At 44.0% G+C, this 23,748-nt stretch overlaps 1 protein-coding gene across 1 annotated transcript; it reads left to right on the top strand.

The window, feature by feature from the left end:
* Nucleotides 1–10,882: 10,882 nt before the first annotated feature.
* LOC137323371 (secreted phosphoprotein 24-like) lies at nucleotides 10,883–23,407 on the top strand. The gene is made up of 7 exons (XM_067986859.1): nucleotides 10,883–11,081; nucleotides 12,017–12,295; nucleotides 12,523–12,626; nucleotides 15,290–15,418; nucleotides 18,292–18,543; nucleotides 21,830–21,874; nucleotides 21,999–23,407. Exons 2-7 carry the CDS (start codon nucleotides 12,244–12,246, stop codon nucleotides 22,029–22,031), a joined length of 615 nt encoding a protein of 204 aa, XP_067842960.1. The 5' UTR covers nucleotides 10,883–11,081; nucleotides 12,017–12,243; the 3' UTR covers nucleotides 22,032–23,407.
* Nucleotides 23,408–23,748: the final 341 nt, after the last annotated feature.

Here is a 23,748-nt window from a genome sequence, read left to right as displayed (position 1 = left end):
TCTCCAAGTTCAACTCAATAAAAATGTTGCAAGTCTTGTCAATTGTTTACAAAGCATGAGGGAGAAGCCAAGCTACTTTCAAACAAACTGTCATTTGTTCAGTTATTCAGCAGATGACAGCCAGTTATTTTTGGCAGCCAGTTCTTTTTGAATGTAGTTGACCATTATTCTAAAAAACAATGAAACAACTTGCACCCCACCAGTACTTACCCCCTTCTGCCCAGGACCGTTCCCTTGGGCCACCGACAGCATCCGGCTCCCGCCCCAGACCCGGCTCCTGCCTGCCGGCCCTGACATCATTCCCACCGGCTTCAGGCGGGAGGCAGAGTTCTGATGTTGTGACGCTCCTTATCGAAGAGATCCAAAGGAAGTTTGTGATAATTTCAGCAGCTAAAATAACTCATGGTTATCCTGGTCTAGATGTCTAGTGAAGACACTGACAAAGGCTTAGGGAGTTGGGACCTGCCTATGAGAGTGATCGAAAATAAAGGAGCTAAAACATTTAGAGTAAGAAGGGTAGAAAAGACTCAAAAAATGTAACAGTCTCCACTTCCTCTGAACTCAGGCCTAAGTCGCAACCTTTTTTTAAATTCGTTCATGGGGATGTGGGCGTCGCTGGTGAGGCCAGCATTTATTGCCCATCCCTAATTGCCCTTGAGAAGGTGGTCATGAGCCGCTTTCTTGAACCGCTGCAGTCCGTGTGGTGAAGGTTCTCCCACAGTGCTGTTAGGAAGGGAGTTCCAGGATTTTGACCCAGCGACGATGAAGGAACGGCGATATATTTCCAAGTCGGGATGCTGTTTGACTTGGAGGGGAATGTGCAGGTGGTGTTGTTCACATGTACCTGCTGCTCTTGTCCTTCTAGGTGGTAGAGGTCGTGGGTTTGGGAGGTGCTGTCAAAGAAGCCTTGGCGAGTTGCTGCAGTGCATCGTGCAGATAGTACACACTGCAGCCACGGTGCGCCGGTGATGAAGGGAGTGAATGTTTAGGGTGGTGGATGGGGTGCCAATCAAGCGAGCTGCTTTGTCCTGGATGGTGTCGAGTTTCTTGAGTGTTGTTGGAGCTGCACTCATCCAGGCAATGGAGAGTATTCCATCACACTCCTGACTTGCGCCATATAGATGGTGGAAAGGCTTTGGGGAGTCAGGAGATGAGTCACTCGCCACAGAATACACAGCCTCTGACCTGCTCTTGTAGCCACAGTATCCATGTGGCTGGTCCAGTTAAGTTTCTGGTCAATGGTGACCCCCGGGATGTTGATGGTGGGGGATTCGGCGATGGTAATGCCGTTGAATGTCAAGGGGTGGTGGTTAGACTCTCTCTTGTTGGAGATGGTCATTGCCTGGCACTTGTCTGGCGTGAATGTTACTTGCCACTTATCAGCCCAAGTATGGATGTTGTCCAGGCCTTGCTGAATGCGGGCACGGACTGCTTCATTATCTGAGGGGTTGCGAATGGAACTGAACACTGTGCAATCATCAGCGAACATCCCCATTTCTGACCTTATGATGGAAGGAAGGTCATTGATGAAGCAGCTGAAGATGGTTGGGCGTAGGACACTGCCCTGAGGAACTCCTGCAGCAATGTCCTGGGGCTGAGATGATTGGTCTCCAACAACCACTACCATCTTCCTTTGTGCTAGGTACGATTCCAGCCACTGGAGAGATTTCCCCTTGATTCCCATTTACTTCAATTTTACTCGGGCTCCTTGGTGCCACACTCGGTCAAATGCTATCTTGATGTCAAGGGCAGTCACTCTCACCTCACCTCTGGTATTCAGCTCTTTCATCCATGTTTGGACCAAGGCTGTAATGAGATCTGGAGCCGAGTGGTCCTGGCGGAACCCAAACTGAGCATCGGTGAGCAGGTTATTGGTGAGTAAGTGCCACTTGATAGCACTGTTGATGACACCTTCCGTTACTTTGCTGATGATTGAGAGTAGACTGATGGGGCGGTAATTGGCCGGATTGGATTTGTCCTGCTTTTTGTGGACAGGACATACCTGGGCAATGTTCCACATTGTCCGGTCGATGCCAGTGTTGTAGCTGTACTGGAACAGTTTGGCTAGAGGCACGGCTAGTTCTGGAGCACAATTCTTCAGCACTACAGCCGGGATGTTGTCGGGGCCCATAGCCTTTGCTGTATCCAGTGCACTCAGCCATTTCTAAGTATCACATGGAGCAAATCGAATTGGCCGAAGACTGGCTTCTGTGATGGTGGGGATATCGGGAGGAGGCTGAGATGGATCATCCACTCGGCACTTCTGGCTGAAAATGGTTGCCAACACTTCAGTCTTGTCTTTTGCACTCACTTGCTGGACTCTGCCATCATTGAGGAAGGGGATGTTTACGGACCCTCCTCCTCCCATTAGTTGTTTAACTGTCCACCGCCATTCACGACTGGATGTGGCAGGACTTCAGGGCTTTGATCTGATCCGTTGGTTGTGGAGTCGCTTAGCTCTGTCTATAGCATGTTGCTTCCGCTGTTTAGCATGAGTTGTAGCTTCACCAGGTTGGCACCTCATTTTTAGGTACGCCTGGTGCTGCTCCTGGCATGTTCTTCTACACTCCTCACTGAACCAGGGTTGATTCCCTGGCTTGTTGGTAATGGTAGATTGAGGGATATGCTGGGCCATGAGGTTACAGATTGTGCTGGAATACAATTCTGCTGCTGCTGATGGCCCACAGCGCCTCATGGATGCCCAGTTTTGAGCTGCTAGATCTATTCTGAATCTATCCCATTTAGCACGGTGGTAGTGCCACACAACATGTCGGATAGTCTCCTCAGTGCAAAGACAGGATTTCATCTCCACGAGGACTGTGCGGTGGTCACTCCTACCAATACTGTCATGGACAGATGCATCTGCGACAGGTAGATTGGTGAGGGCGAGATCAAATAGGTTTTTCCCTCGTGTTGGCTCACTCACCCTTGCCGCTGGCCCAGTCTGCCAGCTATGTCCTTCAGGAATCGGCCAGCTCGGTCAGTATTGGTGCTACCGAGCCAATCTTGGTGATGGACATTGAAGTCCCCCACCCAGAGTACATTCTGTGCCCTTGCTACCCTCAGTGCTTCCTCCAAGTGGTGCTTAACATTGAGGAGGATTGATTGATCAGTTAAGGGAGGACGGTAGGTGGTAATCAGCAGGAGGTTTCCTTGCCCATGTTTGACCTGATGCCATGAGATTTCATGGGGTCCGGAGTCAATGTTGAGGACTCCCAGGGCCACTCCCTCCTGACTGTATATCACTGTACCACCACCTCTGGTGGATCTGTCCTGCCGGTGGGACAGGACATACCCAGGGATGGTGATGGAAGAGTTTGGGCGTTGGCTGAAAGGCATGATTCTCTGAGTATCATGTCCTGTGACATTTTACCTGTCTGCTCTCATTCTTTCCTTCTTCCTAAAATTTCCTCACTAGTGCATGAGTGGTTCAGCCATGGGAATTTCCTCCAGCTTTATTAGCTAGACCTCCACCTATTACACTCTGATTGGTTCAAAGGTGGAAATTATCCTTGGGCTAGCAATAAGGTTCAACTGTGGCAAAGGACACGACTGCTACTGGATTAATCTGGACTTTCTACAACTGAACTATGTGACGTTATCCCCCAGATCTCCAGAAAGCCAAACTGGGATATTGTGAGAAATGTTCTATGCCTGAGCATCTAGAGTTGTTTTTACTGGGCCAAGCCAATCACAGTTGCGACACATCATCTTAGTCTATCACTTAAGTAGAAATGAGAATTTGATTTTCGTACCATAGGGGAAGAATTGCTTTGGTAACTATAGCCTAGAAATTGCTATTGGTAATATTGGTGGACAAATGATGAACATGTTTCTATAATGTTTTTTCTGTTTGCTATTTTAACAAAGTCAATGACCCATTTGAAATGAATGGTGCTCCAGCAATGGTGTTAGATAGAGAATTCCTGGATATTGGCCGTGCGATGATGAGATAACTGTGACATATGCTCAAGTCAGGAGGTGTTTGACTTTCGGGGAAACTTTGGAGGTGATGGTGTTCCCACAACATTATTGCTCTTGTACTTCTCGGTGGTAAAGGATGCAGGAGAGGAAGGTGCTGTCAGAGTAACTGTGGTGAGTTGCTGCATGGCATCCTGTACATCATACACACTGCAACGCCGGCATGCCAGTGATGAAGGGGATTGATATTAAATCCAGTCGCAAGGATACCAATCAAGCAAATTGCTTTGCTCTATATAGTTTATGAAAGCGTACATTCCCATACATCTTTTATCCAATCACTGTACATTGCACAATGTTTGTGGAAGGAAGTGCATTGATACATCCAGAGTAACAGTGTTTTATTTGAATGAGTGAATTAAGAATTTTAACTGGGTAAAGAAAGGCAAACTTAAATGTGAGTCCAAAGTGGCTGAATTGAGGAGAGCTTTGAATTCCCTTTTAAGTGGAATGGCTGTGTCTGTTATTCCATTCGGATAATCCAAATGTTTTGCACTGTTGTCAATTTAATCTGGTTTAAAATGAATGCTAATTTAAAAATTACACCTGTTGTTATGCATATATACTTTGAAGGCAAAGTTGGTAAATTCTTTGATGTGGACTGCAATGGAAAAGATGCCAAATCTTCAATAAGTTTCTGAGAAAGGATTCATGAGACTTTGCCATACTTTTTCAATACTTTACTGTCTTCAGTAGAACCCTGCTGTAGTGTCAGCCAAAAGGTCCAGTACTATTTTCCATTTAAACTGTCAAAAATAAATTATGCATTGACCCAGCTCATGACAATGTTCAAGCAACTTACAGAAAACCATGTTTAATTTTTTTTCTCTTGTGGTATGTGCCTACTGTACTTAAATAAACCAATAGGAGAATGGAAGCATGTGACGGGTTAGCCCAATTTGTATTCTCCTTAGTAAGTGTGCAGGTGTTATCATTATGCACCTCCGCAAATTAGTACCTATTCTACAAGCCACAATGGCTGTGTACAGTTGGCATTTATTGAGCTGGTGTTGACCATGTCTCGACGCCCTCCCTTAATAAGGGGTATGTCATCGTCTGCACTTGCACAACTGCACAGACCAGTGCCAAACAAAGGGAGAAAATGAGCCTTTTTTTAAATTTAAATTTAATTTTTTTTTAACATGCCCAAACAGGTCAAACGTTGTGAACAGGAAAGAAAATCAAAAGGGTTCCATCAGTCTCGCTTTCTACCAATGTGTTCTGCTGAGACTGCAAAATGTCCACAGATCTACAAAGGAAAATGTAAGGAAAATTAGTCTTCTAAGGGCAAATCCATTAGTTACCCACCATTAAGCTAATTAACCAGATTTTGCTTGAACAGGATACATTGGCCAGTTCCTTGTGTTGATAGAACTGTACCAAATATAAATATTTCCCCACTGACTTCTTTTTGTCAAGATTTTACTTGGATGCTGCCACTTGTGTTTTGTCCATAAGCATTTGGAAAGCTTGGATTCTGGCAGAGAACTTACTGTGACCTGAAATGGCTCATTACAAATGGATCTGGATGTGGGTAAACTTCAGAGCAATATCAGTGGATAATGCAAACCAGCATACTAATTCATAAGCAATGTTTGACAAAACCCCTACCAGGTAGCACAGTCACCCAAATTACCAATATTTGTTAATTTAAACCAGCAGGAGGAACAAAAAGATTCAATCATAGAAATAAGCATGACTCCAGGTTTCAGTTTACTGAGCTAAGAAGAGATACAAAGGATGGTAAATATATTCTCATTGGAAAAACAGAGATTGATGGAGAATGTAGTGAGTTCAAGAGAGTGGATGGACTTTTATTTAAAACAGCTCAGGAATACTAGAGGTAATTTTGAATTCGGCTGCCTGGGTGATAACAAGGTGGGGAGGGTCACTTGCCAGTTGCAAAATCTGCCGGATTTTCGTTCCATTAAAATCAGTGAAATGAAAGAAAGAAAGAACTTGCATTTCTATAGCGCCTTTCACAGCTTCAGGATGTCCCAAAGTGCTTTACAGCCAAATAATTACTTTTGAAGTGTAATCAATGTTTTGGTGTAGGAAACATGGAAGCAAATTTGCGCACAGCAAGGTCCTACAAACAGCAATGAGATAATGATCTGATAATCTGTTTTTTAGTGGTGTTGGTTGAGGGTCAAATGTTGGCCAGGACACCGGGGAGAACTCTCCTGTTCTTCTCGGAATAGTGCCATGGGATCTTTTACGTCCACCTGTGAGGGCAGACGAAGCCTCAGTTGAACTTCTTATCCAAAAGACGACACCTCCGACAGTGCAGCACTCTCTCAGTACCACACTGGAGTGTCAGCTTGGAATATGAAAATGAAAATAGGACAGATTTTATAAAGGGCGGGCAATCCACATCACCAGGTTATCGTCCAGGTGATGAAGATGGAAATGATCCCGAGTTCTGGCAAAACATCTACACCCAAATCATTAACCTATCTTTCCACCCTTCAGGCACAGACAGAGGCCTGGAAATCCAATGCGGATTCGCTCAACCTCCCACTGTGACTCTGGCTGGGGTTCGGCTGCACCACCAGAGATGACCGTTTTCAGCAGGCAGGAGATCTGCGTTTTCAGCATTTTCTGTTTTTATTGCGCTTAATGTTCATTATACCACCTTCTCAGCCATATTCCCACTCACCACAGTTAATGGGATGGACATGTCTAATGCAAAGTATAGGGAGTGGGGGTTTGCATGACTCTGCTCACAGCATGGAGCCGCCCCAGACGGTAGTGATATCGGGCAAAGGACTGATCCAGGAAAGTCCCAAACAGAAGTGGAGCTTTGCAAATTTACCCCTGTGGAATGGAGCCAGTCTAATTACATCACATGGGTGCAATGCAGGTTTTTAAAAATTCTGAAGTGAATTGATAAGGTAAATTAATACATTTTTTTTTCAGATGTACCATAAGAAACCAGAAGACCTGACCATAAGCTTAAAAATATACAGGCCATGCTCCATTTATATAGCACCTTCCACAACTTCAGAATGTCCCAAAGCACTTCACAATCAATGAATTAGTTTTGAAGTATAGCGACTGTATTTTTGTAGGCTAAGGCAGCAGCCAATCTGCACACAGCAAGATCCCACAAGCAGCAATGAAATGAATGAGCAGTTAATCTGTTTTAGTTGTATTGGTTGAGGGATGAATACTGGCCCAGGCCACTGGGAGAATTCCCTACACTTCTTTAAATAAAATTCTGAATTATCAACTTGTGGCAAAGAATGGCACTTAACACAATGAGTGCTGGCTCAGTTGAAGCATTTGAAAGGTAATTGAATAGTTGGTATGGGTTTGAGGTAATTGGATCGAGGAGCATGGGTTTGGAGTATTGGATCGAGGAGCATGGGTTTGGGGTGGTTGGATCGAGGAGCATGGGTTTGGGGTAGTTGGATCGAGGAGCATGGGTTTGGGGTGGTTGGATCGAGGAGCATGGGTTTGGGGTAGTTGGATCGAGGAGCATGGGTTTGGGGTAGTTGGATCGAGGAGCATGGGTTTGGGGTAGTTGGATCGAGGAGCATGGGTTTGGGGTAGTTGGATCGAGGAGCATGGGTTTGGTGTTAGGTGAAGGGAAAAGGATGACAGAATGGGGTCGTTTTTATTTATGGAGCTTGCAGGCCACACCCCGATCCTTCTAGAGGGAGGCCTGGTGCATTCTGAGGGCTTCGGGCCTCACTAACAATAACTTGCATTTATATAACCCCTTTAACGTTGTAAAATGTCCCAAGGTGCTTCACGGGAGTGTTATCAAACAAAAATTGACACCGAGGCACATAAGGACATATTAGGGCAGGTGACCAAAAGTTTGATTTTAAGGAGGGTCTTAAAAGAGGAGAGAGAGGTTTAGGGAGGGAATTCCAGAGCTTAGGGCCTAGGCAGCTGAAGGCAGGCCGCCAATGATTGAGCGATGAAAATTGGGGGTGCGCAAGAGGCCATAATTGGAGGAGCGCAGAGATCTTGGAAGGTTGTAGGGCTGAAGTAGGTTACAGAAATAGGGAGGGGCGAGGCCATGGAGGAATTTGAAAATAAGGATGAGAATTTTAAAATCCAGGTGTTGCCGGACTGGGAGGTGCATGCCCTAAATGGATGCCCCACTGCAGCCCACAGTGCAATATCGGGCAGCCCGGAGGCTGACCCGGACGGCAAAAAGGTAAGTCCGGGAGGTGGGGGGCGATCGTGCGGGTTGGGGGCGGTAGTGCAGAGAGATCCTGGATCATCAGTAGCCTACATTATTCTTGTGGAGCCCGGAGGAACACTCCTGCTCCACCTGGCCCCAACAAAAATAATTTTAAACGTATCTTTTTGGGGCCTCTACTGTTTGACTGTCAGCTTTTAATGAGCAAGCTTCCACAGCAGTAAGCAGCCCCTCCCAATAAGCCCTCTAAATTGCATCTGGATCCCACGTAGGTCGATTTTCATGGATTAGCGAGACTCCCGCACTATTCAGGAGAGCGCTTGGACCGCCCAGCGGAAGGCCCAAGTTAAAATAGTGGTGCAGCGGGAACGAGCCAGTAAGCCGACCACTTCAATTTTATCTCCGGCGGGCGAAGGGAGTTAAAATCACCCCTAACGAGCTGAATACGTTGAGCGGCATTTTTTGCTTCAATAGCGTTGTGTTTTGATAAGTTATCTTGTGATAGCATCTCTGTGCCCATCATGGGCCTGTCACATTTCCTCCATCACATGTTCCCCCATGAAAAGGTTAGCAGGTTTCTCTCTGTTCTAAAAACATCCACGTAAAGCTGCAACTGTGAAATTGTTTTTATTTATTTCCAATACTATGGACATAATTGCCATGTCTGAGCCACTCTGCTGTCTGCGGTGTCTGTAAGATCTACACGTTCGGCATTAAAAGAATTAAAATAAAATGCTGCAGGTACATCATTTAGTTACTTTGTTATGTGATGAGAAATCATCTTTTTCTCAGTTCCCGCGGGCAACACACTAACTGCAGTTGAAAGATGACCAGCTCTCCGGTCTCTCGCAGCGCCTGGGCTGAGAAGGAATTCAATATTTTCTTAAGTTTTGTGTTTTGATTTCTCAGTATGGAAAAACCCCCACCCTCTAGTCCAATTGAGCAGTCAATGAGGTGCCTAGGGACTGAGCAAATCCTACGTGTGGGATTTTCAACCATGAGCCATTAACCAGAGTACTTGCTTCATGTCAAAGACATAAAGATGGTTAAAAGCGCAAGTTGCATAAACCAAAGACATGGACAGCTGCCAGCATATATGTCATGGTGTATGCTATTATTTTGTAAGGATGTTATTACAATAAATGAATAATATTTACAGTGCTGGTGTCTGACCCAATAGAAAAGCTGAGCTTTGTAGCTGATTGAAATGCCAGCAGATGGCAGAGTCATCAAAAGGATGAGTCTCACAACTGACTGGGTTTTTCCCCTCCCCCACGCTGCAGTCTCTCAGCGTTTTAACCGGCTGTGAAGTTCAGCTGTTCTACCAGTGCCCAACCGCAGCCGTTCCGACTCCCTAACTCCCAGGACTCCGGCTTTTAACGGTTAACGATCTGAAAATTGCTTTGCTATTACGCTGCCTTGCTCGTGCCTCCAACTCCTAACACACAGACCTCGCCATTGATGGCAGCATCAGAGTACATTTGCTGCACTCGATTAGGCCGACAACTGAAAAGACTAATTATATTTTCCGATGGGTTTTCCCGTCCTGCCAGCCTTAGCGAATCCAACAAGTTTACTTTAGTGCTGCCGCTAGCGCACGCCAGACCAGTATTTCAGGGTAATTTTTGTTGGGTAAGGGATCAAGGGAAATGGAGTTGAGGTGCAGGTCAGCTATGGTGGAACCGACTCGAGGGGCTGAATGGCCTACTCCTGTTCCTAGGTTCTGGAGCTGGCACAGCACTGGAGCAGTGTAGAAGCAGCTAGAAGCGATGACCGAAATCTCTGCATTGCTTGTAATATATTCCGAATGGTTGGGGATGGTTGAATGACTTTTGGGGATGGTTGAATGACTTTTGTGTATCTGCATGTATTTGAGGGAATACAAAAACAAGAAGCAACAGGGTAAGATTTAGCTCTGGAAGGACCGCACCATCATTCGAGTAAGAAGCTGAAATCTGGATTAAAAAAAGTTCTGGATGTAGCCCCAGTGTGTAAGTAGAAACACTTTGGTAACAATAAGCAGAAAAGATGCAAGTTAGTTTAAGATTTCCTTATGTTTGGGTTTTTGGTTCTCAATATAAAAGCCCACTCTCCAGCATGGAACAATCTGGCTATTAAAAAGCTGCAGGTAAAGTCGACTGAATTGACTTCTCTCTCCGGGAGGTGTTATGTTTTGAATTAATTTTGTTCAGAACATTGTATTATTCTTCCTCTATCCATGAAGGAAGTAAGGAAGGAATTGTAGATTATTTAATATCTGTGACTTTTGGTTTGCTGAGAAAAAACTAATTTTGTAGCAGTCTGATTATTTGATATCTGCAAATAAGGCCGACTGTCTCGAGTTCATTTTCTGGAAATGTGCCCAGGCGTCCTGATGCAGCTCGCTGGATTCGGGCCAGTTCGATATCAGGTTGGCCTAGAAGCATCCGTCAGCGAAGTAACTCTTGTGAAGAGGTGGGGGTCGGGGGGCGGTTGTGATCATGGAGGGGGAGGGGAGCCTGGAGTGGCAGTGGCCCAGATTATTTTGGTGCAGCCCAGATGGGCCCTCTTTGGCCATATCCCCAGTAAAACTGGTGGGAGAGTGTACACTGCACACTCTGACCAGTTCTGTCCTAAAATGGTAATCAGGGTTCCTATGCACATCATAGGACCCTGATTTGCATGTTAAAAAGGGCATCCAGCCTGGAACAGGCGGGCACTTCCACCCCCCAGCTCATTTCCACGTTTCTTACAGCTTCTGGGAATTGAACAGTTCTTTTAGATGCATTAGACGAGTCTTCTCTTGTTCCTTAAAAAACAGTGATCAGTTTCACAGTGGTCGGATGCTACACATGGAGCACGGAATCAAGATCAAAGGAACAGTTGCTTCGATTTCACACCATCAAATCACAGTAATATGAAGATGGCCTCGTGGAAAGATACTGAGAAAGGAAACAAACTGGGGGTGAGTTTCTGCGGTCAAGTGGGGGGGAGGGGAGATTCTCTTGCTTGTCTGCTGTAACAATGGCGGGAGAACCGGGGAATCCCTGGAAGGATGGCCATTTTTCCGCGGTTTCCGCAGTTCTCCCGCCAAAATTATGGTGAAGGAGCCGGAGGAACCCCACCCCCCCCCCCCACACTGAAATTTATCCGCTCTGTCTGGATCCAACAGCTGCTGTAACCCTTATAGTGTACAATTCAGTTCACATCTAGGCCAAAGCACTTCCATTTTAACTAACTCCCATTGAATAAGGGATCTAAACTTTCATGTTGCCAGACTTCGTTAACCCAGGACAACAATCAGAAGCTGCATATTAATCTGTCACAGCTGCATATATTAGCATTTTAATCATGCTGCCCCCATCGAAGGGAATCCTTTATTTGCCAAACCACAATCAATAGGTTCAACCTGTTGTACTTTAGCAAAGGAACAAACTGCATCTAAAACCCAACCATATAAGCAATATGAAACCAAAGACATTCCTATTCTCGTCGCACAACACAGAGAAAATTGGCGAGAAATGAGAGGAAAGGAAAGGATATTAGGGTGAATCATAAAAAAAAGGATGTGACTCTTCAACAGCAGCTGCTTTATTTAACTCTCCGATCTCCTGGCCAGATCATTCTCACCACTCGCTAAATGAGATCATTTGTGTCATGCGAGAGAAATAGGAACAAGTAATCTCACTCCAAGAAATGGTAAATCTTTGAAGCACAGAATCAATGCAACAAAATCCTTCTCTCTGAACGAAAAGACAAATTGAATGAAGAGAAAAACATTTAAAGAAATTTAATAAAAAGAAATATGAATCCAGTTCAAACCCCTGTTATTTCGATATTTGATGAGTTAATGCTATACGCTGAAAGATTAACAACTGATCCTTTACATTTTTACGACAGAATATAAACATCTGGCTGTAATTGAGGAAACTTTAATCACATCGCAGCCCACTTGCCAGCATATTTCCACGGCCAGGATCACCAAACTGAGCAAATATGAGTCAATGTTTGAATGTGGTCGAGGTGCAGTATATAAAGACTGATCGCTGAAAGGAAAAGGCAGAGCAAGAGAGAGAAGCAGCTCCTTTACTGTTAGAAACCAGCCAGCTGATCACACAAGAGGCAGAATGAAATCCTTTCTCCTCACCATTGCTGCAGTGCAGATCCTCCACTGCTCAGGTACGTACTGGAGAGAGCAGCACCTCAGAAAGCAACGAGTTATTGTTAATGAGCTTCAGTCAGTGATATTTTACCAATGTTTAAACAGAATTCACTGTGAAGAATCCAACATGATGTATTTCCAGCTGTTATTAATATTTTCGGTTGAGCAATAAACATTAACTCCCAAACAGAGATGTCGATGTTTTCCTGGTGTGTTTTGTACAACTTTCCTTTTCTCTCTGCAGGAGTACCAGACCCTGAGGATGCTCTGAGAGTGGCAATAACAAAACTGAATGAAATCAGTGAAATCAGTCACCTCTGCGCCATAACCAGCAGCACAGTGAGGGATGTAAGTGTGTCCTGGTCTCAGTGTGTTTCATTGCCTAAAGTCTACATGAATATTACTGAGTGCAGTTAGACCCTGATTATTAGCAATGAGCAGGATATTATACTACACACACAATGGTGGGTGAATCAGGGCTGGACATAAATCCTAATTCAGTACTTGATCCTAAAGTTTGTGATTGGAGAATTAGAGCAACAGTTGCAAGGAAGATTTGAAGTTCGTCAAAGGTTGGTAATTGAGAAGTCCTAATTGTCTGTCAGCCTCTTTGTTGTTTTTGCAGATACATACAGAGTAAACATTTGAGAGGAGATTTTAATTCCCTTCGCCTGGTGGAAACAGGCCGGTGTCGGGGTTAAAATCTAGGTGATCAAAGCAAGGTGGGAAAGTAAGCTGTGAGGGGGACACAAAGAGTCGCAAAGGGATATGGACAGGTTAAATGAGTGGGCAAGAAGGTGGCAGATGGAGTATAATGAGGGGAAATGTGAGGTTATTCACTTTGGTAGGAAGAATAGAAAAACAGAATATTTTTTAAATGGTGAGAAACTATTAAATGTTGGTGTTCAGAGAGACTTGGGTGTCCTCATACAAGAAACACAAAAGGTTGGTATGCAGGTACAGCAAGCAATTAGGAAGGCAAATGGTATGTTGGCCTTTATTGCGAGGGGGTTGGAGTAAGGAAGTCTTACCACAGTTGTACAGGGCACTGGTGAGACCTCACCTGGAGTACTGCATACAGTTTTGGTCTCCTTACTTAAGGAAGGATATACTTGCCTGAGAGGCGGTGCAATGAAGGTTCACCAGATCAATTCCTGGGATGAGAGGATTGTCCTATAAAGGGAGGTTGAGTAGAATGGGCCTATACTGTCTGGAGTTTAGAAGAATGAGAGGTGATCTCATTGAAACATATAAGATTATGAGGGGACTTGACAGGGTAGATGCTGAGAGATTGTTTCCCCTAGCTAGATTCTAGAACTGGAGGACAAAATCACAGGATACGGGGTCGGCCATTTAAGACTGAGATGAGGAGGAATTTCTTCACGCAGCGGGTTGTGAATCTTTGGAATTCTCTACCCCAGAGGGCTGTGGATGCTGTGTGATTGAATATATTCAAGGCTGAGGTGGATAGATTTTTGGACTCTAGGTGATTCAAGGGATATGGGGATCGGGCGGCAAAGTGGAGCTGAGGTTGAAGATCAGCCATGATCTGATTGAATGGTGGAGAAGGCTCGAAGGGCCATATGGCCAACCCCTGCTCCTATTTCTTATGTTCTTATGTTCTTATGTGATTGACTTCCCGTCCCATTCCCACCCTGCCACTAATTTTCCTGGGACCTTCCGCTGGGCAGCCCAGGCATCCGCCTGAATCAGACGGAAGCCTCATTAATTTATGTAAATTGGGGGCCTATGACGTATGCAATTTTAATGGCCTACTGGGCGGTGCATGCACTGTGGACACTCCATTCAGTAAAATCTGGTGGGCAAGAGGTAGAGGCCCCAAAAAGGCAAACGTTAAAGGTATGTTTGCATGACCAGGAGAAGCAGGAGTGCTCCTCTAGTCCCCACAAGAATAATGTGGGCCGCTGTCACCCCAGGCTCTCCCCTACCCCAACCCAACAACACCCCCCCACCACACCACGCAACCGCAACCATACATCACCCCCCACATCCCCCCCCCAACAGACCTACCTTTCTGTCAGTCGGGTTGGCCTCTGGACCTCTCGGTATTGCTCTGGCCCATACAAAACAAAGCATTCAGTTGCTCTTACATTATCAATAGTTGGACATAGAAGCAGGAAATGCAAAAAAAAATGCAGAGATATTATGAATAAAAAAAATGTTAGTATTGGACAAAAATGGTGCAGTGGTTATTTAATATACAGATAATTATTTTTGTAGTTACATTATGGAGCTGGCGAGCTGCAGCAGAATGGATGCTCACCGGCGGCATGTCAATGAGGCCCAACCCTGAAAATGGACCGGGGCCTCCTGCCGGCGATCAGCCCACCCAATTCGCCGGCTGGCCGCCTGATGGTTAAAATCTTGCCATGGAAGTGTCCAGAAGGATAAGATGCAAACAAGGGCTTGAGGTGACACCATAACTGAGCCAAAGGAAATTATGTCAGCCCTGAGATTATGTGGCAATCCATAACTCAGTCCAACTCAGTTCTCATTATATACAATGTGTAACTGTTCTTATAACATACAGTGTGTAGCAGTCACATTATATTTAATTTACCAGTGGTCAGTAGGCCAGGGAACCTGCCAAAGTTACACAAATGACCCCAGAAAATTGGCCCGTGTCAAGGCCCTCTGCCATTGTCTGCCATGCTGGTTTTCTAAGGACACTGCAGCTTATCAATCACATGTTGGAATAATTGTGGAAGGAGGAAGGAGGAAGCCTCCGAAAGCTTGTGAATTTAAAATAAAATTGCTGGACTATAACTTGGTGTTGTAAAATTGTTTACAATTGTCAACCCCAGTCCATCACCGGCATCTCCACATGTTGGAATAAGGAAGTACGACAGTACTAATGACAAGCCCTCCAATGTATCTAATCATGTTGTTGTCCTCTGACGATGCTGGGGATGACACAGCCGCTATATCTCATAGCACAGTCAGTGATTTTTGTTTGAAGACATATAAATGACATCTATTTCTTTATATAGCTTTCTCCCACTGGAAAATTCTCATACAATGTGGATTTAGCATTTTCCGTAAAAGAAACCGTGTGCTCCAAAAATTCTGGATTGGAATTTGATGATTCCAGCTGCAATTTCCGGCCTGCAAAGATCGCTGTGAGTACTGAGTTCATATCATAGAAACTTTCCCACTTCATTTAATAGAAGTGTTCATATCATAGAAACTTTCCCACTTCATTTAATAGAGATGTTCAAAATCATGAAGTGTTTTGATAGAGTAAATATGAAGAAACTGTTTCCAGTGGCAGAAGGGTCGGTAACCAGAGGACACAGATTTAAGGTCATTGGCAAAAGAGTCAGAGGTGAGATGAGAAGAAATTTTTTACACAGTGAGTTATTATGATCTGGAATGCACTGCCTGGAAGGGTGGTGGAAGCAGATTCAATAGTAATTTTCAAAAGGGAATTAGATATATACTTAAAAAGGAAAACATTGCAGAGCTATGGGGAAAGAACGGGCGAGTGGGACTAATTGGATAGCTCATTCAAAGAGCTGGCACAGGCACGATGGGCCGCATGGCCTCCTTCTGTGCTATAAGATTCTATGATTTCTTCACTGTAGGAGTTAGTGCTTTATTGTGAAATTAACACCAAGTAATGCCAAACATTAAATTCATGAATGCAAATTTCATGCAAACCTCACTGACCTGCAGCTTATTTTTTCTAAACCAGAGTCCTGTCACGTCCTGTTGGTTCACTTTGCAAGATCATCAAAGCAATGTTTTCATTATAGAGTGAGACAATATAATAGTTTCATTCTGTGGAGACTTGCGATGCCAGAAGACTACAGAGCTGCTGTATTGTGTTTGCAGTCACAGATCAGTCATTGAGTTGAGTATGAAGTTGGGTTGGCTGATCTGAGTGTTGTGGAGAAATGGAATGCAGGGCTTGAAATATTCATCTTTTGTCCCATAACAATAGCCTTCTAGAAAAGGACATTGCTCCAAAAAGGAAACAACCGTAGCTAGTGGGTTGGAGTGAGTGAGGGCAGATAATTTTAAAAACCTGTCATCATTGGGTGTGTTGAGAAGGCCAAAAATGCCTCTTTCAGAAATAATTCAAATAGGCCAATAATGTATTTTCCACACAAGCCTCAGGATGAAGGGTCTTGTCACTGTGAATTAATTTTATGAGTTGTTGAGTGGGCAAGACAATTCTCGATATGACACATTTCTGTTTCTCACCATTGACCCTTGCAAACTGTGCACAACACCGCTAGGAATTATTGTTCATTCCTTATCTTGGATGGAATAAAAAGTATTTTATAACACTGTGGAAGATTATCCAGAACCACACAGTAGTATGGGCTCAACACCAGGAGGCCACGTATGATGGTGTCAGGGGTAATATTAAAGCATTTTCTGTGCCCAGTACTGTAGTTTTCATGGGAAAATGTCCAATTTTTTTAATGCAAACATTTTAATTCTTTTTTGGAGTTCTAAAAACAGAATATATAATTGAACAGCAGTGGACGGCTGAATTTCTTAACCCTTTCAGGACTGGGTGAGTCTCATGTCCCTGCTGTGGGAGGAGTTCAGTCCAGGCCTGGATCTCCTGAAAACTGCTGATCCTGAGGTAGAAATGGTTGAAAGGCATCTGAGCACCAGAAAGAGCTCTGCCACACTGGTGGAGAACAGCTGTGGATATGGTGGTTCCCCATGCTGCGTATGTATCTCAGGAAAGCCATGGCATCCCAATGTCTGGAATGGAAAGCCATCATTTTCCACCTTCTTTCCACTGATTTTTTGAGTGGAGCTGAAGCAGGTGGAGGTGCAAAACAGGTGAGGGACACGCTCTGCTGTACACCCACTCATAGAATAATAGACTCATAGAAACATTACAGCACGGAAGGAGGCCATTCGGCCCGTCAAGTCCGTGCCGGTTCCATGCAAGAGCAATCCAGCTAGTTCCACTCTCCTGCCCTTTCCCCGTAGCCCTGCAATTTTTTTCCTTTCAAGTACTTATCCAGTTCCCTTTTGAAGGCCATGATTGAATCTGCCTCCACCACCCCCTCGGGCAGTGCATTCCAGATCCTAACCACTCGCAGTGTAAAAAAGCTTTTCCTAATTTTACAGGTTCTCGATTTTCCACTGGAAGTGATGTGGGACACACAATACGCTCATTTATTCATGTCCATTCACTGCTAATGGCAGCCGGTCGGTATTTTAAAATTTATAAGGACGAAAAACTGACGCAATTGATTATAGAGTGATCGAGGCACAATTATTTCTTTTAATTACATTTTTTTTTTGCAAACTTCAACCGATAGCGCAAAGACCGCCAGCCACACTACACTGCAGAAGCTCTCCAAATTCTGCTGCTGCTAATCTCCACCCCCACCCCTCCCCCACTCTAGATGGACTCCCCGGTGGAGGCCGGATTGCCCGCCAAAATTATGTCAATGACTTTGAGGCCAGAAAATTGGCTGGGGTCAGGGATGCATCTTTGTGCCAGCAGGAAGCCCCAACCCAGCATAGACACGCACATACGAAAAATGACAGACAGGAAAAGACCTACTGATCCATCCAGCCTGTCCCATACAGTTGCAATGCCTTGTGCATCACAATGCATACACTCCCCAGCCCACCCAGAAGCCATGTAATCTCCTGGGAGAGGCAAGAAACTAGATAAAAACCTCGGCCAATTAGGTGGAAAATATCTGGAAAATTCCTCTCTGACCCCTTCAAGATGTGCCTCAATTCTTCAATAGCGGAATAGCTACCCCCATGATTTCATTCCTATTGACTTTTTCCCCTGGGCACCAGGCTCGTATTCTGAATAATGTCAGGATGATTTCAAAGGACTCCAAGAGGACGACACAGTCATTTTCTGATGATCAGTTTGAGAAAGGAACAGCAGATTGGAAACTGAAGCACCAATTCTCAGGGATACAGCAGCACCGAAGAGATTTCAGGATACAGTAATTATACACAACAGTGCTCTTCAATAATATGCGTTCTGTTTCCACAGGAGACAGCTTCATGCAAAAGTCGTGTTAAATATTTAGCTGATGAGGTACTGGACGTTGATGTGGAATGTCATGGCTTCAAAAAGCCTAAGGTCAATGGTGAATTATCAGAAAAGGTGAAGAGTAACGGCGAAATATCCAAAGGAGGGAATGGTCACAGCAAACCATCCAAAGGGGGGAAAGGTCACAGCAAACTATCAGAAAAGGTTAACAATAACGGAGGATCATCAGAATCAATCGACAGCAGTGAAGAGGTAATCTCACAATGTTCTGAAGTCTTAAATCAAGTGGTCATGGGCCTGTATTTTCTCCTGTCCCACACCAACCTGACCAAAGGTTCATAACCAACCTTTTAGAATCTATAAAAGAGAGAAGGAAAGAATACTACATTTCAGGTACAAGTCAAAGCTGTGCCCAGATCCAGTTTGCTATCCTCATCCTAATTCCATAGCCCTTAATCTTCTCTAGTAATCTGCCATGTGGTACCTTGTCAAAGGTTTGCCTAAAATCCATGTACACTAAACCCACTGCATTTCCCCTATCTAACATGTGTGTTACCTCCTCAAAGAATTCTATGAGGTCTGCCAAGCACGATCGTCCCTTTTGAAATCCATGCTGGCTGCTTCTAATTATTTTCTCTTTATCTAGATACATGGTAATTCCATGACAAATCAGCCTGAGACAGTAATGAACTTTTGTTTATTTAAATGGTGGAATGATTCAACAGGATGCCTTTATCCCCGCATGGTGTATTTTACAGCCATTGCCGAAGGACTGTTGAATTAACCTCAAATAAAGGTTGAGCCGATTTTCGTAGCCTCCAATGGGTGGGAAAGGGGGAGTAGCACACTGAAATCTGCAGCCGTGAACTTACCGCCCCATTCCCGCTCCCGATCCGGCCGCTTCTGTTTCCCATCTGTCTCGGAAAGGGGCGGCCAGAGCATCGGACTGTTTCAACCGGGAGCCTAATTATAATATGTAAATCAGGACCCTACATCCTATTGTAGAAGCCCAATGCAATTTTCAGCTACCAATAGGCAGACCCTTTGTTGTACATGCTCCATCCATTGGTATAAGGCTCAGAGTGGTCTAATCAGGGGTCCTTAAAGGGGCTGCTGCAGCCACTCCCAAAACATGGCAAATCAACCATGCATTGATTTTTGTGGGGCAAGGAGGAGCATGAATGTTCCTCCTGGTCCCACAAAAATCTTCACCACCTGATGCCAGTCCACCCATGCCACCTCACCCTACCCCCCGATTACTTTTTTACGCAGAGAGTTCTAATGATTTGGAATGCACTGCCTGAAAGGGTGGTGGAAGCAGATTCAATAGTAACTTTCAAAAGGGAATTGGATAAATACTTGAAGGGAAAAAATTTACAGGGCTATGGGGAAAGAGCAGGGGAGTGGAACTAATTGGATAGCTCTTTCAAAAAGCCGGCACAGGCACAATGGGCCGAACGGCCTCCTTTTGTGCTGTAACACACAATGATACCATGATACTTCCTCCCCCTCATTAAGTCCCAACTTCCAGCTCAGCTCTGCAGAGGAGCCACTTAATTCCCCTCGATTGGTGAGCTGCCTATGACCATCAAAATGACTCGGGCCTCTTGCCGAGGACAACAAGCAGGCAGCACCTCCCGGTGTCCACCCGATGCCCAATGTCCACCCAAAATAAAAATCGGCCCCTATATGTTTGTTCCTCAATGCAAATACAAGTGAACTGAACTGCCTTCAACTATAAGTAAGAACAGTCTCTCCAGCTGAGAACTGAGAAACACCCAAATTAGTAAGTTTCCTATTGTATTCAGACTAACCACAGTGTGTAGTCTAGCTCAACTGCTTGTTACCTTCAAACCCATCCTGGACAACATCACCCAAGTTGACTTACCACTCAGTTTGTCCTTTGGAGTGTGTTGAGATAGGAAATGTTATCATGCTGTCATCTACAGATCAATGACAATACCATATTGGCAGTGTTTATTAAGTTCTTAAGTCAGTAGAAAATGGATACTTTTTGGGACTGGGGTTGGTTCTCACCCCTATCTTGGTTAGTTGGAGCTCTGACTCCATTATGTTCCATTGATCATTAAGAGTATGCACAACTTTCCCTCTGCCTGACTTACATGTTGAAGATCAAAGTCTTACCAGAGCAAAGTTTAACTTAGAATGATACAGCACAAAAGGAGGCCATTCATCCCATTGTGCCTATGCTGGCTCTTTGAAAGAGCTATCCAATTAGTCCCACTCACCTGCTATTTCCCCATAACGCTGTAATTTTTTTCGCTTCAAGTGTTTATCCAATTCCCTTTTGAAAGTTACTATTGAATCTGCTTCCGCCAACCTTTCAGGCAGTGCATTCCAGATCACAACAACCCGCTGAATAAAGCAAAAATGTTTCCTCATGTTGCCTCTGGTTCTTTTGCCAATCATCTTAAATCTGTGTCCTCTGGTTACCGACCCTCCTGCCACTGGAAACAGTTTCTCTTTATTTACTCTATCGAAACCCTTCATGATTTTGAACACCTCTATCAAATCTCCTCTTAACCTTCTCTGCTCTAAGGAGAACAACCCCAGCTTCTCCAGTCTCTCCACATAACTGAAGTCCCTCATCTCAGGTACCATTCTCGTAAATCTCTTCTGCACCCTCTCTAAGGCCTTGACATCCTTCCTAACATGTGGTGCCCAGAATTGAACACAATACTCCAGCTGAGGCTTAACCAATGTTTTATAAAGGTTTAGCATAACTTTCTTGCTTGTGTACTCTATGCCTCTATTTATAAAGCCCAGGATCCTGTATGCTTTTTTAACAGCCTTCTCAACTTGTCCTGCCACCTTCAAAGATTTGTGTACATACACATCCCAGGTCTCTCTGTTCTTGCACCCCTTTTAAAATTGTACCATTTAGTTTATATTGCCTCTCCTCATTCTTCCTCCCAAAATGATCACTTCACACTTCTCTGCGTTAAATTTCATCTGCCATGTGTCTGCCCATTTCACCAGTCTATGTCCTCCTGAAGTCTGTTACAAACCTCCACATTGTTTACTACATTTCCAAGTTTCATATCATCTGCAAACTTTGAAATTATGCCCTGTATACTTGAAGATTCTCCGACAATGGAAATGACTTTCAAATCATTCTGAATAAATGATTATTACGAACAGGCAGGGTTCCCAGTGTCAGCTCGCCCAGACTTTAAACATGTATGACAAAAGTGATCAGGGAGAAATTATTCTTCTCAACACCGAGCCGTTACACAATAACACAATAGAAACCATTTTATTACTGTATCCGTTGGTCTGACGACCTCACTGAATCAGTGCTATACTGATTGTTGCTGTACTGAACAAGATCCAGGTGTTTGAAAAGGACCCTCCCATTTCAACACTGAGCCTCAATCTCACATCTGAAATTGAAGGAATGAACACTTTTTACATTTGTTATATAATATTATTTAAATCTTTTGTTCGGAGATAATTCTAAAATTCGAGATCATTCGTCCCCTGTGCTAAACATACACATCTTAATATTTTAATGTAGGTGCAAATCACATCAGAAGAATCATCGCTTGAGGAGTCTTTAAATGTAAGTATAAACTGGGACTTTTTGTCAAATGTCTGTCTCCATCTTTATGTTGTCAATAACAGTAAATTCCTTAAACTTGGATTCAGTCCGAAAATTACAATTCTGTTTATCCCATTCATTCCAGGAACACAATGTTGATTCAAGAGCCCGACACTAACCATGAATCAAACTTCTGAAAGGTTGAGCTTGGTGTGAATACAAAACCTCATTCAGATCAAAGAAAATGTTATAAATTGTACTTTGCTTGTATACTAATAAGGGGGACATTTAATGACAACCAAAACAACTCTGTACTTTGTAGCTGTCCTCTCATGTGTATTGTCTTTCATTTTATAAGATCATATTATGAACACAATAATCTCTGTCATTCTTCAAAATGTTGTTACTTTTCACTTCACTGGTAAGCTAGGAATTATAACGCAGATAGCATCAACCAGCCTGTCGTACATTTGCAACAAGTTTCCTCAGTCTAATGGTTGCTGCTGGGAGCTGGGTTCTTTAGCTGCTAAAGAACTGATGTGGGGAGATGGGCAAGTGGCACGGCACCGTCACTTGCTTATTTCGCCAGTACGGAGGTTTGAGTCATAAGCTCCCTACTCTTGTATCATTCAGTAACAACTTGGTGAAGCGTTTTGTGAGAGTGGGGCCCTGTATCTTGGGTGAAAGTGAACAATGAATATGGCTGAGTCTTATCTTATTGGAAGCATACCTCCTCAAATTGGAATTAGTTCCTGGAAAAGCCCACTGTACAAATAGCCTCAGTCTCCTGATTATAGGAAAGTAATGTAAAATGAAAGAAGAAAATACACAGAAAGTGTGTTAGCATCTGAAAATAGAAAATACAGGTTAATATTTCAGGTAGATTCTCTTTGTCAAAAAGTTCTTTCAACACAGGAGGTTCTGTGGACGAGAATGGGAAATGGTTAAGAAAAGAATATAAAAAAGCTTAAGAGTCCTCCTCTCCAATGAGTACAATGTGAAGGGCAATGTGGCATTAACAGAAGGCTCACAAAATGGCAGTGGCTGTGGAGCTTCAAAGGTTCCATTCATCGGAGGCTCACAGCAACAGATGTTGGAGGTGGAGAGCAAGAGAAGAGAAGGGATGTGGAAGAGGGGATGTGAACTGTAATTTACCCTGTTATTTGTTTATGTTTCTCTTCATTTGCCTTCTTCAGATGTTTACTTAGGAACAGCCCCTGTTTCCTGCCCCCACCCTTCCTCCAATCGGGTAGCAGGGGGCTACAAGAGGGGCCTCTTACTTCTCCACATCTGCTGTCCACATTTTTTTACTTTCAAATGGCAAAGTGTTTTTTTGAAGTGAGGACTGACTTTGCCAATTCCTAATGGCCTTCATTAAGAAGATCTTGTGCATTCGGAATGGGTAAATAACCTCTGAGGACAGCTTAATTGCTCTGCCCGTTTTTGAACTTGCTGCATTGTACCGCCAACATATATGTTATGTTTTTTTATAATTCTAACACTGTTTTCTTGACAGCTGATCAATAAAATGATGATTTTATTGCTGATAGCAAATATGGTACATGGCCTACTCTCTCTAGTGAATGTTCTTCTTATGTCACGCACTGTGACAATAATTTTTCTATTTTTGTTTCTCTCAACTTGAAGCAAAACCATATAATAAATTTGAGTAATCTCAATCCAGCTCCTTTCAAGGATGTGACCAAGGCACAAAATTGTTGCTAATGTGGCATGATTTGGCACCAAGTTGGTAAGCTCACTCATAGAGGCTATAGAATGGCTGGTGTGGGCAATGGAAATTAGTGCAGCATGGGATGATCTTCTGAGCTTGGGTCTTAGGGACATTGGGGCTAATTTTTGTCACTTTTGCCCTGTTTTCACCTGTAAAGGGGGAA

This window comes from Heptranchias perlo, chromosome 7 (genome assembly GCF_035084215.1).
Source record: "Heptranchias perlo isolate sHepPer1 chromosome 7, sHepPer1.hap1, whole genome shotgun sequence".
NCBI lineage: Eukaryota > Metazoa > Chordata > Chondrichthyes > Hexanchiformes > Hexanchidae > Heptranchias > Heptranchias perlo.
Note: the sequence above shows the minus strand (reverse complement) of the source record. Positions and strands in the feature narration are given on the sequence as shown.